Source organism: Microtus oregoni, unplaced genomic scaffold, assembly GCF_018167655.1.
Source record: "Microtus oregoni isolate MIOR12 unplaced genomic scaffold, Mior012 000026F_ref0000081, whole genome shotgun sequence".
Taxonomy (NCBI): Eukaryota; Metazoa; Chordata; class Mammalia; order Rodentia; family Cricetidae; genus Microtus; species Microtus oregoni.
The window spans coordinates 26,934,272-26,949,391 of NW_024543085.1; the positions used below are offsets into that span (position 1 = coordinate 26,934,272).

General features: G+C 51.0%; 1 protein-coding gene across 1 annotated transcript in view; it reads right to left on the reverse strand.

Moving 5' to 3' along the window:
* Nucleotides 1-1,249: 1,249 nt before the first annotated feature.
* Podxl (podocalyxin like) overlaps nt 1,250-15,120 on the reverse strand; it is a 44,228-nt gene continuing 30,357 nt past the window's right edge. The window contains exons 5-11 of the mRNA XM_041675390.1: nt 10,391-11,038; nt 8,637-8,857; nt 8,301-8,372; nt 6,702-6,849; nt 6,437-6,498; nt 6,045-6,212; nt 1,250-4,945 (exon numbers count right to left, since the gene is read on the reverse strand). Of these exons, the coding sequence (XP_041531324.1) occupies nt 4,748-4,945; nt 6,045-6,212; nt 6,437-6,498; nt 6,702-6,849; nt 8,301-8,372; nt 8,637-8,857; nt 10,391-11,038 (1,517 nt within the window). The 3' untranslated portion in view covers nt 1,250-4,747. The remainder of the gene's footprint in view (nt 4,946-6,044; nt 6,213-6,436; nt 6,499-6,701; nt 6,850-8,300; nt 8,373-8,636; nt 8,858-10,390; nt 11,039-15,120) is intronic.

Consider the following 15,120-nt stretch of genomic DNA (forward strand, 5'->3'; position numbering starts at 1 on the left):
TGTGTGCTGGGAAGGTTCTGATGGATGGCAAAACCCAAGAGATAAGGATGTTTGACAGTGTGTGCAGCTCAGGCCATGGAATGGGCATATTAGAAATCTCCACCAGAAACTGGTACACATTGTTTACCAAGTCTCCGCTCTTCAAGTAACTATTAGCAGCGGGTCATATTTGTGAGGCTCCTGTAGGTTTTAAGAGGATGTGCAAGGGTATTTGGAAAATTCTTACGTGTTCATTAGAGTAGCCAGTCCCATGCTTCTTTTCTCATTTGTTGTATGTTAGGTGGTTTGGGGGTGGGGGCTCTTAGAATAGGAAAGTTGGGCCACTGAGAGGACCTCTAGATTGTTAGGGCTGGGAGCCAGGGCAGTGACCTACTCAGGAAGAGAGTGGAGCCTGAGAGCTGTTTTGTGGGCTGTGATAACTGTGAGTCACTGTTAGAACAGTGCGCCTGAGCAGGGCCATGGTCCTGTGGGAGTTCCTGGCATTTGGATCTTTTCTGTATCCTTGGCATACTCATGAGGTTAACCTCAAAACACCCTGGGCCTAACTCTGGCCCGCCCCTCTGGGAGTCACTTACCTACCAGCACACAAAAGATGAAAGAAAAATCCGTGGTAACTGTGGATACAATCTAGACACGAAGTCTGTTGTTGGAACTCAAGCATGATGGAGGTATGGAAAAAAGAATCTAGCACCAAAGGCAGAAAAGATGGAGTCAGGGCCCAGGCCAAAAAGATAAGGTTCCCTGCAAACCACCTTCTCTTCCCTGCTGTGTATGACCATTGAAGTGGATACAGATTAAGAATGCGGGCCGGACCTGCAGGGCAGTCCTTTCCCGCCTTCATGCCTGGAATTTGGGCTTCCCTTGTGCTGAGAAAATGTGGCTGTTGGTAATGCTGCCCAGAGATGTAAAGAATCTCTTATCTTCTTGTTCTTCACTGTGTACCTGGAGAAGATAGCCACAAGTCCCCTGCAGCAACTGTCCATGGCCAGAGCAGAGTTTGGACAGTGCTTTCATGCCCCATAGACACGGCATCTTTCTTTGGGGGTGGTCACTTATAGGAACATCGCAGGCAGAAGTAGAGGGGAGCCAGAGGGTGACAATGTGGTCCTCTCAGGTACTGGGTAGCCCTGGAGTCCTCCACTCCTCCTTCCAGCATCTCCCCTCTACCGGCAGCTGCAGCAGGTTTGGGCAGGGGCAGAGGACATGGCTTAGGTGCGTGGGTGAAGAATTTACGCCAGAGCAACACATTAGGGCCTGAACCAGCTTACACAAAAGCATTTTAATTGACAGTGTACAATTTTCCAAAATATATTTTATAAGAAAATGCAGTAGTTAACTATAGTCTTTACAAACAAGTTTCTCAATAAATTCCAGTGTACTTCAGACCCCTGTCCATTAAAATACACGCTCCCCCAGTCTCCTGGGCAAGCTGCCTGACATTCACTAAGAAACAGAAAGGCCCCGTGAAACAGTGGTCCGGCCGGGCTCGGTGTTGACTTCTCAGCAGACCTGAGGGAATCAGCAGGTACAATGGCAAAAACTCCACCACAGGGTTTCTCCCACCTTCTCTGCCTGCTCAAGTGTTCCCTTTGATCCTTGTTCTACTGGACATTCCTCAGCGAGTTTTTTTTTTTAAAAAAAACAACCCCCCAAAAATGTGTATTTACATCTTGGACCCAAATGATTCCAGAGCCCAACAACATGGCTGGGTGTCCCTTGTGTCCTCCCCAGCATTGCCTGGGTAGTGTGGGGGAGGGATTGGTGGTGTCCTGTGTTGACCTTGTACCTGTGAGTTGCAGTCCTAAATTCTCTGTTCTTGAGAAATACAAAGCACAGGGTGAGCAGTCTGGGATGCGTGTTTTAATCTTGTCCTGTCCCTGGGTTGGTTTTGAGCCATTTGCTTACTTTGTGGCTTGGGATGTGTTTTCCTGTAGAAAGACTGAACTGTGTCTCCCAAACCTTTTCCCTGTCACCATCAGCCATAAGCACATTCTGAACACCAGCCCATACTACAGTAGGATTAAGACTTGGCTGGGGAGGAGCAAGGACCACATCTTAAAATTTAAAATGCCCTATCTACAAGGTAAATACTTTTGTTACCAGCCTGTTTTGTTTTTCATTTTTAAAAAGTCATTTCTACTAAATAGACATTTACGTTCTTGTTGAGAGAAAAAAAGGCTATCTCTTAGCTATCAAATGTTTTCCCAAAATTTACTCTCTGAAAGTAGAACAGGGTAAACAAACATGTGGCCCTTGTATCTACAGTGTCAAAAATATGTATATATCCTTTCAACTTCAATTTATTTTTCAAAGTTTCAACAGTGTATTGTCCAAAGGGGGGCAAAAAAAAAAAAAAAAAACTCCAAATGCTTGCTAGCTCCCTCTATTGAGGAAGCCTGAAGGCCTGAATCTCCCTGATGAGCCTGGGTCCTGCCTGGGATGCAGACTGCTTAGCTATTTCTCTCCAACTCACAGAGCAGCAGCAGCAGCAGCAGCAGCAGCAGCAGCAGCAGCAGCCGCTGGATTTGGTCAGTCAGAATCACCAGGCCCTTGGGTTTACAGCTGGGAAAACCATCTGTCACTGAGTGAGGAGTTCTGATTTCTCTTTGGTACAGCTGAATGCAGTCTTGCTGAGAGCCCTTCCTCTTCCTTTTCTCGGCCAGAGACTCTGAATTAACTGACAGCTCTAAAAACCCAGTAAAAACAAAGGAAGATGACTTTTATAGATGCTAGCGGTGTGTTCTGTTGAACAGATGTCCCAGCAGTAAGAACAAGCTGAGGCCAGATACCAGTGCTAAAAGGCAACACAGTTTGGGCACACAAGAAGGAGCTCTGGAGCAGCCTGGCCGTTCCTCCAGCCCAGATAGCCTTTTTCTAATCTTGTAGTTGAGAGGCTGTGGGGTTGCAATATTGGTCATTTTGCAGAAAGAGAATTTTCTGTCTATCAAATGCCTTGCCCCAGTGACTGTGACCCAGAAGTAGCCTCTCACACAGACTATGACAGAGTGAACCCTCTGGTGACAAAAAGCCTTAATTTCCCTGGCACCGCTCTCTACCCTCCCCTGCCATCTGAAAGAAGCATCTTTCCAGCGCCTAGGAGACTCACTGAGCCTGCCTTGATTTGATAGCCTTTTCTCCCTAGGGAATAGCACAGGGTGATGGCTGTCAAGGTGGAGTTAGGCAGAGGACGCCTGTCCTCCCCCTAGCTCCTTTTAAAATTAAGCTTCTCCAGAACAGTGGATCATGGGAATTCGTGGCCAAGAACAAAACAGACCAAGTTCGAAGTTCCCCACAGATTCCCGCTTCTCAGAAGGCCAGATGAAACCTTGCTAGTCCCTGCCCTCAGCAGCCTTTTACATGGCCGCTTGACAGCTGAGCCTGTAAAATTCCTGTGCTAGGTACCAGGCATGGCTTTGTGCCTCCCTGAGTTGCCACCAGAAACGGGACAGCTGGGGTGCCACCAAGACCACAGGAAACAAAAGGCTGGCTCCGTGCTGGGAGAGCGGGCAGAGGCAGAGGCACCATAAAACTGCATGTTCTGGGCCCGCCTTTCTCCATGGCGAAGGAGGTGACACAGCTAATAGCGTCTCCAGTGCCTGAGCTTTGGCCCTGGGTGGTGGGCAGCTGGGCAGCTGGACCAAACGAGCACACACAGCACAATGCTCAGCAGCTTGACAAGTCCCCGAGCTTCCCGTGGAACGCTAACACCTGGTTCTTTAGACTGATTGTCTACTGAGACATGTTTGCCAGTCAGGGACCAGTCAGGGTCCCAGGCCGTGTCTGTCCCTAGACAACTGCTCTGACTCTGGGTTTCGGGGAGTCACCCCTTCAGTGGAACAGTGAGAAACAGATAGAGGACATCTTGCTTTCAGTAGGTACTGCAGATTTGTCCCTAGTGGGAGCAGAAGGCCGGAAGGCATCTTGAGGCGCGTCTTCTAGAAGGAGGGCCCTGGGTGATGGGCCAGTGTCAGTACACGGTCAGCTGCCATGAGGAAGCCTTCTGGGCATGAGCTCCCTTCCTCTGCCTGCCCATCCACCTCTTCACAGAGCGCCACTGGGTGGTGAGGCCTGTGTGTGCTAAGTCCCAATCCCACTAAGCAAAAGCATGAGAAACAGAATCCAGAACAGGGGGCTCAAAGCCGTGCCCTGGGAGGTGGTGGGACTAAAGGCTGAGTCATGGGAGCTGGGATACAACAAGCTAGTGGAGGCCGTATTATAGGACATGGGAACTTGGGGCCTGTCCTTTTAAGACCACCGTGGCCTGTTTCTCACTCCAGCCCACCCTCCTGCCTTGGGGAGAAGCACAAAGGAACACAGTGGCATGATACGGTGCAGTCCCGCACCACTTAGGGAAACAATCTTTGACCCCAAATGGCTGCGTGACCCTGTGCAAGTCATCTGACCTCTCCGTCTCTGTCACCTCACTTCTGAGACGAGAGGATGTCACGACTAGAGGCTCCCCCAAAGCCCCTCTCGTGGCTTTCTCCACCTTCCTCTCGCCTTCCAGCGGCTCTGGGTTCAGGCACAAGTGGGGTGGTTATTTTACACGAGGAAACTGGACAGAATGTGACTTGTTGAGCTTGAAAAGGGAAAAATTAAGGCCCTTCGGGGATTGGGAGGAGGCAAGCCTCGGAGTCCACTCTCCCTCCGCAGTCTCTCCCTCTTCCAGTGGGAAGCTTCCCCCTGTCCAAATGGCACTTTGGGTGGTCTGGAGCTCCGCAGTGCTGTTGGTTAGCCGGCAGACTCATCAGAGATGTGTGTCCTCCTCCTCGTCCAGGTCATCCTTAGTCAGGTTGTCCAGAGGGACGATCCAGCTGTCCCCCAGCTCCCCATTCAGGTTGACCACCTTCTTCTCCTGCATCTCGGAAGGGGTCTCCATCACTTCCAAGGTTGGGTTGTCATGGTAACCATTCTCCACTGTCTGCAGCTCCTCTGTGAGTCGTTGCTAGAGTGGGGACAAAGACCCCAGGAAGAAGGCAATTTTTTAATAGCTGTGAGCGTTAATACGAAACATACGTCCCCATTCTACCCAGAGACCTCAAGTTGGCTAAAGTAAATCCTTGTCGCTCCTTTGTGGGGGCAGATGCTTTTGGAGGGCACCCTGGCTCCAGGCCTGACCATCTTATGAACCCTTCCCCATCTCTCATAATTATCAACCTTCATTCCCGTGGCAATGTGTGACATCATTGGGGAGAGATTTTTGAAGATGGTTTGTCCTTAAGTTCTTTTTTCTCTCCTCCATCCCTCCAAGCACCTCTCACTCCATAATAAAAACAAGACAGAAAAAAAAAGGAAGGAAGGAAGGAAGGAATAAAGAAAGAAAAGAAAAGAAAAGAAAAGAAAGGAAAGCAGCGCCTTCAGACCAACTGGCAGGACTTCCCAAATGGGGAAGATGAACATGGTGGTCCTTCTGTAGTGCACGCTGCAAGTGGCAGCGGGCAGCCTGGCAATAGTTTTGTGGCCATGGATACACACTGCCATCACTCATGCATGCCTCATTTGGTGTATAAAGTCACTAGGTCCAGGAACTTTCTTCATGTTCCCAGTAGTGTGCGGCTCGGGTTGAGACTCACGGTCGAATGGCACTATAATAGTGGCAGCTTTGTTTATGAGACGGGTCACACTGTGTAGCCCAGGCTGACCCCAAACTTGTGATCCTCCTGCCTCGGCGCCTGTACTGCGGTTACAGATGGACGCCACCACATCAGAGGAGATGGTGGTTCCAGCAGGTCAGGCGAAAGAGGTTTTGGTTAGAGGGGCACTTGCCTAAGCCCATAGATACTCCTAATCTCCCGAGCAGCTCCCCTCTGTGCTGATGACAAGGCTATAGACTGAAAGGGGCACACAGGACATGGACAGAGATAGGGCTTAAAGCCAGTATATTTCTGCTCTGGCCACAAGGAGTCGCCAGTGTTTGAGACAGGCTGGTTTTGCAGTGAGGACAGGAGCCTGTCAGAAGGGTCCAGGCCCACTCGCTATGGAGGGATTGAAGGAGAGTTTTCACTAGGCTGGTTGCTCCCTGGCTTGAGCAGGAAAATGCCTACCTGGTCCTTCCTCTGGGAGATGCGCTGGTGACAGCAGCCGTAGAGGGCAGCCACAAGCAGCAGGAAGGACGCCATGCAGACAATGGTGATGATGAGCGGCAGGCTGAAGCGGTCCTCGTTGATTTCCGGTGGTCCTTCACTCCCCAGCATCATGTCACTGACTCCCGCCTAGCCACCAAAGAGAACTTGAGGAGCAGAAAACAGAGTCCGGGCCTCTTGTCTCCACCCCATCCTGCTGTGAGCCCTTCCATCTGGGTCTGTTGCCCCCCATCCCACCACCCACTCTGCCCACTCAAATGGTCCTCTCTTCCAGAGGCTTAAGTGATAAAGGAGCTTCTCCTTTATCAGAGGACATCAGAGGACCTAGGACCGTGCAGGACAAAACTCCTTACCTCTCTCAGGTCATCCCACTTGTCCTTCAATAGCTCATACACGACTTTAGGAGGAAGCTTCGCTGTGGGAAAGAAGGAGAGACTGCTGTCTCCAGGGTCCAACCCAGAGTGCTATGGGTAGAGGGAGTACCCAAGAGGAGGATGTCCTGCATCTATCCCAGTCAGTCCCTCAGGTCTTCTGGGATGGTTCCTGGCACCACCCCCAGACCATCTTTCTGCCCCCCGCCCGCCCACACAGGCTAGGGTCCCCTCTCCGTCCACTCACTCTCAATAGTGACTTTTAGCACTGCCACTGCCCGGCTGCCGAGAATGGGCGCCAGCTGCAGAGTGCACTGATCTTGAGCTGGCTTGAAGGAGGCTTTGACCGAGTGGCACAGCATTTCCACGAGTTTCTCATCTGGAGGGTTCCCTTCCTATTGGACAGAGAGAGCAAAGGTGATTCCCCGAGGTGGTGACAACAGCTTGGGCTTGGGGACCGCCCCCTTTCTCCCGTCATTTTCACTGGCGCCACTCCTGGATTGCCAGGGATCGACGAGTATATTCCTGCTTATTTTCTCCCCCTTGCTTAGGTTTCCATTCCCCCAGCCTGTGCATGTTGTCTGCGGGTCATGCCACCTCTCCCAGGTTCCCTTTCCTCCCTGCGGCTCTGGAATCAGTGGCTGCATGGTCATGCCTCCGCTGGGAGTGGGATAAATCAGCGTATGGAAGCCCACCAGTGCCAGGGGAGAACCGCAATCCATGGATTTAAACCTGCTGCTCCCTAGCCTCTTGTCCATTGTACTCAGTTGGAAAGGCCACACAGTTCTCTCCAAAACAAACAAACAAACAAACAAACAAAAAAACCAAATAATGTCCCAGCTCCCATGCATAGGCTAAGGCTATGGACAGAAACAGGCTGTAAGGGAAAGTAAGGCATTATGGGATTCTGGGGGGTGTCCGCTGGGTTGCTTACACAGACCTAAGCATAAAGAACACAGAAACATAACGTCGGGGCTGATGGTGAGGTTACTGTAAGGACTTTAGCTGAAACATTGTCTCAGGGGCAGTTTCAATGCTAGTCCTGCCTTCTCTCCAAAGCTCAACCCGGGAAAAGTCTGCTTCTTCTAAACCTCTAATGGCCAAATGCATGCTCCCATAGTTTATTTCATGAGTGTCAGAGCAACAGAACTGGGAGGTGACAATAGCAAAGCCCAGGTCTCCTCTTCAGTTCTTGCTTCCAGAAGTGGCTGCAAAAATTGGCATTGGCCAGTAGAGGGCAGCAATAAGCCAGGCACCACGTGTACCGAGGAGCAGGTCTGTGCTGCGCTGTGCAGCCCAACCAAGACTGTGGGCCCAGAACACTGGCAGTGTGGAGGAGCTGTACACATTGCTATACCCTCTTACACGGATACGCGGGGGACCAGGAAATCAACCCACGCTCAGGACAGATTAACTCTTTTCTGAGGTACTGGAAATTAAAGCCAGGACCTTGTACCTGCTAGCCAAAATCTTTATCTCTAGTTTTCTTGTTACTTTTAAAGAGAAAAAGTTTCATTAAATTACCAGGAATGGCTATAGTCCAGGTTGGCTTTGACTTTAGCCCTCTTGCCTTAGCTTCTTATGTAGCTGGAATTATAGGCCTGAGCCACATGGCCCAGTAAAACCTACCAATACTACACACACACACACATACACACACACACACACACACACAACTGCAGCCAGGGTCTCCCAACTCTCAATCCACCTGAGGTGTCGAAAGCCGAGGGGACTGCACCTATTCTGGGCCTGGGACAGTCCTGTGTGCACGGGACAGGCTGACATAGGAGCTCACGGACCGGGGTGGCACAGAGGGCTGGGCTGGGGCTCAGACGAGTATACTCACGCAAAGGCTGGCTCCGGTGAGATTCAGGATGAGTAATTCCTCACTGGGCATCATGGGGGCTTCGCATTTTAGCTGGAAGAGGTCAAAAGATGAAGGTTTAGGCTCGGGTCAGCTGACCTTAGACTCTCCCCTCCGCGAGGGTTGAGTGGCACAGGAGAAGGGCACATGGCAAGGTGTGGGCATGGCTGGTTAGTTTCAGAGCCAGGAAGATCCCTGGCTGCCCAGCTGTTCCCAAAGCCTGAGTTAGAACAGGAAAAGAGACAGGAAGTGCCAAGCCGGGGCCCTGCATGCGGCCCTTGAGTCTGGCTTTCTTATCCCATCTGTTGCTGGAATTACCTTGTAATTCCTCAAAGTCCAGACGGGAGAGGGTGTGCTGGGGCCCTGAGGGGCTGTTGGAGTCCAGTGAGAGCTGGACTGGGTGAACTCCTCAGCGGTCGGCACGGTCTCGGTTCCCACGGGAGACCCTGTAGTCTGCCGTGATGTGGATACAGGCAATGTGGAGACTCCTGGCGTCTGGATGGCGGTGGACGGAGTCCCTTCGGAGGTGCCCAGCGGTGCTGTAACAGACAGAGTAAAGGCCGAGGAGACCGGCTGTACCCACCAAGGAAGGGCAGTCTCTCCTGGCTTCACAGTTCTCCCAAGCTGAAGCCAATGGCTATGGAGGAATAGGAGGCAGACGTGGCGGCACAGGTGGAGCTAACATCCACAGGGCACTTGCTTTGTGAGAGGAGCTGCGCTGTGTTCCAAAGGCACTGACTCCTTTAGCCTGGCACATCACAGCCCCTATCTATCAGCAAGGCCACTGAGGCTTCCTGGTTCATCCAAGGTCACACGGCACAAGTCTAAGTGTGGGGGATTCAAACAGACATCCCTCTCAGTCTGTGCCCCCGCCGCGGGGTGTGGCCACTGTCTACCAGTGCACAGGCTCAAGCGCAGAAACTGAGCTGGCCATCAATTCTGACATTAATGCCCCCCGTTAAGACTGGCGCTTTAGAAATAAGTAAAAGGGAGGGAGAAACAAGATCGGGTGTGGTGCTGCACGCCTCTGATCCCAGCATTTGCGAGGCGGAGGCAAGCAGATCTCTGTGAGTTTGATGCCAGGCCTCCAGGAACACAGCAAGTCCCTTTCAGGTCAGCCATTCTCAGAAAAGGGAGGAAAGGAGGGAGGAGAGGAAAGAGAAAGGGAGGGGAGGAGGATAGCAAACAGCAGCACACATAGCATACCATAAGTCCTGAGAGCAAGCAAGCAAGTCTCCAGGGGTCAGTCCCTGGGCTCCAACTCAGGTCATCAGACTGGACAGCAAATGCTCTTCCTCACTGGGCCATGCCCCCCGCCTTTATTTATTTGTTTTTATTTACTTAAAAGCATGTTTCTTATACTGTGTTTCTATCAAACAGATCTGAGAAGCATTGTTCTAGTTTTCCAAGCTCCTATCACCACAACCATATAGGCTCTGGCTCGGTTGAATCTACGCATTGTTAACCTCCGTTGCTGCTAAAAAGAAAAGGAGCCCATGGCTAGGGCTGATGAAGGCAGAAGACACACAAAATGTTTAAAATTCAGCATACACCTCTAAAATCCACTATGGGAGAATGTACTGTCAAGTCTCTCTCTTTTTTAAGATTTATGTTGTGTTTCACCTGCAGTTCTGTCTATGGACAACATGTATGCAGTACCCAAGGTTGCCAGAAGAGGGCATCAAATGATTACAGATGGTTGTTAGTTGCCATGTGGGCGCTGAGACTTCTGTAGAGGGAGCCAGTGCTCTTACCCACTGAGCCATCTCTCCAGCCCTTCTTATTTCTTAAGGAAAACAAAAGCAGCCTGGCATGGTGGCACACACCTTTAATCCCTGCACTTGGCAAGCAGAGGCTGACAGTCTCTGAGTTCAAGGCCAGCCTGTTCTTTAGAGCATGTTCCAGAGCAGCCAGGACTACACAGAGAAACCTTGTCTCAAAAACAAGCAAGCAAACAAACAAAAGAAAAAAAGATTTAAAAAAAAGGGGAAGAAGAGAAAGTAAAAGAAAGAGAAAAAGAAGAGAGAGGAAAAAAAGCAAAAAGAAAATAAAAATGCCAAGAAATGACTTACCATGCATGGTAGTTTTCCCTGGGGACACAGAGGAGTCAGGAGGGCTGAACACGGGGCCAGAACTGTTGTTGAGAACAACGGTGGAATGGTCTTCTGTGGTCTGTGAAGGAGTAGCAATAGGCGAGTGAGGACTTGCTGTGCTGACTGTGGTGGAGGCAAGAGAAGACTTGATGGCCACTAAAGGGTCGGGAGTCTGGGAAGACAGAGTGGTGATCTGGTCACTCCCCTGAGTGGCTGGCGGGGCTGTGGTGACATTGTCACTGCTCTTGCCTCCGGAGGGGACTGGCTGTTCGGTGCTACTAGTGGGGTCAGCGACACTGGGTGGCCTTCCTGTGTTCATCTTGTCACTCTGGGAGCCACCGGGACTTGTAGGAGGGCCACTGTCATCAACACTCTGACTGTCAGCGGAGCCTGGGGGCGATGTAGTAGTAGGCCCTGGAGATTGGCCTGGGACTGTTGCTTCTTTGGGTGAAGGAGCCGTGGTTGTCTGGGTTGGAGAAGATGCAACTGTCTCTGAGTTACCAGCTGTGGTTTTTGTCAATACTGTGCTAGCCGTAGCCGTTGTCGGAGAGCCTTGGTTACTCTGGTCTACAGACACAGTTGTTTTGAGTTCAGGTGGTCCTGCAGTAGGCACGACCTTCTCAGTTGCTGTTGATGAAGACAACACGAAATCAAACCAGGTGTTGGCCAGCGTGTCTGTGAGCTTCTCGAGCTCGCCCCCAGATGCATCAACCCTCCCCACTCCCCACCCATCTCTAACATCTGCCTTGCTGAAGCCTGCATCCTTCACGAGAGTCTACAGTAACATAGCCCCTCAAGTCCACCACTGGCTCTGCTGTCCTGCCCTGCCCACCCTGATTCTGCAGCAAGTGGTGACATACCCTAACCCTAACCCTAACCCTAACCCTAAACCCTAAACCCTAACCCTAACCCCTAACCCCTAACCCTAACCCTAACCCCTAACCCCTAACCCCTAACCCCTAACCCCTAACCCCTAACCCTAACCCTAACCCTAAACCCTAACCCACATAGCCTTTCCAGGGACGGCACGGCCTGAGAGGACAAACGGATGACCGGGGGCAGTTACACAAACTGCTCACAAGGTCCCACTGTGGGCTGGGCCAAGGAAGTGGTGTGCCTGGCTGTTTAGCACGGCAGCTTAACCTAGGTGGGGGGCAGGGTAAGGAAGAAAAGCTTTTAACTGGTTTAAAAGAATGTATATTGAGAGCACTGTTACACGGCAGGGCTTTGTGGGGACCTATGCTGAGTAAGACCAGAACCCACAACCCCAGGGAGATGACCTGAAGGTAGAACAGTTGAATGACAGATGCCATAACTTCAGGAAGCATGAATAAGGACATGGAAACGGAGAGGGTCGGCGGGCGGGGGTGGGGGGTGGGGATGACAGGACAGGCAGCTGTCTTGGTTTTGTATCTCCTGCTGTGATAAGACACCTTGGCCAGGCGGGTGGTGATGGCGCCCACCTTTAATCCCAGCACTTGGGAGGCAAAGGTAGGCAGATCTCTGTGAGTTCGAGGCCAGCCTGGCCTACAGGATGAGTTTCAGGACAGGCTTCAAAGCTACACCAGAGAAACCCTGTCTCGAAAAACCAAGACACCTTGACCATAAGCAGCTCTGGGGATAATAAGGGCTTGTTATGGATATAAATGGGGTCCTGGTTCATTATATCAGGGAAGCAGGAATGCAAGGGGGATAAAGCATGGGTCCTTGCTCGCTTAGTAAACTGTGTAGGACCCCTGCCCGAAGAAAGGTGCATCCCACAATAGGCTGGGTCTTCTACATCAGTTAACAGTCAAGATAATCTCCCTCAGACATGCCATGCCCACTAGGCCAACCTGATTGAGATCATTAATTACCTCATTAATACCCTTACCAGATGATTCTAAGCTGTGTTGTCAAGCTGACGCTTAAAACTGACCAAAACAATCCAGCCCTTGTCACCCTGACACGGAAATGCATCGCTACACCGTAACAGCAAATTGCCCTCCATTGACCATTAAGCTAAAAAGAATGCTGTGAGAACAAGTATCTTCAAAGGAGAAGACAGGGCAGAGTGTGACGGGACTAAGGGATGTGCCTGGAGCTTAGAACACGGGGGAGGGGGCAGCTGAGAACCATGGGCCTTCGGGGGATTGAGCTGCCCCCACCAGACAGTTCTGAGAACACAGCAAGGTTCTCTTCGCTTTATAGCTCCATGTCAGTCAGAGCTATACATTCAGACCTCGTCTCAAAAAGGAAGAAAGTTACATAGTGAGACCCCCCCATCTCAAAAAGGAAAGAAAAAAAACTATATCCTAGATCAAATGCGACCTGAGTTCTAATCTTATTGACATGTAAAAGAAGCCATTGCACAGGGTGAAACACCCATAGTTTCCTCATGTAGAATGGGATCGGAAGGTAACAAGACAAGAGAGGGGAGTCTATCGATCACCCAGAGAAACCACTGGTGGTCAGAGGCACAGAGCTGTGGACATTAGAGGTAAGCAGAGGTTTTATTCGGGACTGGATTTCCATCAAGCCAGTGTGGCCACAAGAGTAAGGAAGAAAACTGGGGAGAGGGGGTGGGCTGGGGGAGGGGTGTTGACTCCCGGCTTTTTTCCATGAGCAGTGGAAAGGCTGGGGTGTTGTGCATGGCCAGCCTACACGTCTGTTGGGACGAGTCCCCACTCGTGAGGCTGGTCAGGAACAGCATGTGTTTCCTCTTACAGACTGACAATGCCAGGCTTGCCAGCTTCCACAATAGCCTCTGGATCCACAAGCATGCTGTCAGTTGCAAAGCACGGGGCATGAACCTGGCTACAGTGGAGGCGTCAGGAGGCTGTGCTCACGTGCAAAGAGCCCTGCAAGGTGAGGTGACACCAGTGAGCAGCAAGTCGCTGCTGCAGGGCTAAGTGTGGCTGAGCTGGCAGGAGGAGGGCGTGTCTCTCCGTCAATACACAAGACCCCAGTCTCTGTCATTTACATCTTTCTCTTGGGAAGCAGACGGAGGTATCAAGTGTGGTGGGGATGGGAGTCCGGTAGGTGAAGTGGCATTGGTGGGACCAACTGCCATATATGACTGAAGGCACACACAATAGAATGTTATATTATTATTAAAAAAAAGTCAGTCGACCCAGGTGTAGTGGTGCACACCTCCAGCCCCAGCCATGGGGAGGCTGCAGCAGGAGGATGGTGAGCTCAGCTTCCACTTGGGCTACATACACAGTGAGATCCTGGTTTTAAAAATAAAACTAGCTAAACTAAAGGCAAAAACAAGACAGACAGGCAAGATCCTAGCAGGCAAGAGGAGGCAGGAAAATCGGGCGTGCAGGGCCGTCTTTGGCTACATAATGAGTTCAGGGAAAGTCTGGGCTATTTGAGACCGGTTTCAACTCTCTCCCACTACAAACAAATCTAGAGCCATATTGGGGATGGGAGGGGTGTGCGGTATATACGTGTATGTGTATACATGCATGCTCATGTGTGCAGGGTCCCCTGTCTTGAGTACTTGTGGAAGTTCTCTGCCTGGCCAGGACGGGGTAAAGTCAGAGGGGTGAAGAGGCGGGTTGCTCCTCCTACCCCAGCCCTGAATTACCAGCAAGGTTAAAGTGGTTCCTCATGTTGGTACAACTACTACCTTACCCACTGGCACCCTTCCTCCCAGCCCCACAGGGGCTAGACATCGGGGATGTCCCTCCTTGCCGTTCAGAAAGCAACTGATAGCTCCATCAACTTGACACTGCTCAGGAGGTGGCAGCATCAGTGGGGATTCGGGAATTTAAGAGCCACAGAGGCAGACTTGGCCCTTTGTGATGGTTTGAACAGGAATGGCTCCACAGACTCATACATTTGGGTGCTTAGTTACCAGGGAGTGCCACTATTTGAGAAGGATTGGGAGTTGTGGCATTATTGGATGAGGTATGGCATTGTTGGAGGAAGTGTGTCACTGGGAGTGAGCTCTGAGGTTTCAAAAACCCATCCCAGGCTGTGTGTGTGTGTGTGTGTGTGTGTGTGTGTGTGTGTGTGTTTTCAGGTCAGGATGTAGCCCCCTATCTGTCTGCCTGCATGCCACCATGCTCCCTGCCATGACAGTGGACTAACCTCTGAAACTATAAGCAAGCCCCAGTTCAATGCTTTCTTTTCTAAGAGTTGCCGTGGTCATTACTGTCTCTTCACAGCAAGAGAACGCTGACCAAGAGAGACTTCTTACAGTGGCAAACAGGAAAATGCTTCTCAATCTGAACCAGGGACGTTCTGAACCGGATTCTTCTGTTGTAGACAGTCACCCTGGGCATTAGCACACTCGAGCAACATCTCTGGCCTCTGGCCACTAGACAGAAGTGACAGACACACTTCCAACCCTAACAACTGGAAACGCCCCCAGATACTGCCACGTGCTCCTTTGAGGGATCAATGACTCCCCAGTGAAAACCACCAACTAACATGAGAGAATACCAAACTAATTCCATAAAGCGCCCCGCCAACACACAGAACAGAAGCCAGAGGCCTTCAAAATGCAAAGGAAGATTCGTTTGGCGGCTGAAGAGTTAACAAAGATGAAAGGCAAACGGTTGGTCCTGGGGCTACCAAGTCCCAGTGCTGGGTTTCCTGACCACCACGTCATCTGGTCTCCAGAATCGAAACCAGCCTTGATACACAGTGCTGCAGAGAAACGAACCAGATACCCATAAACCTCCATCTGCCAACATTCCCATCTCAGTCGATTCAAC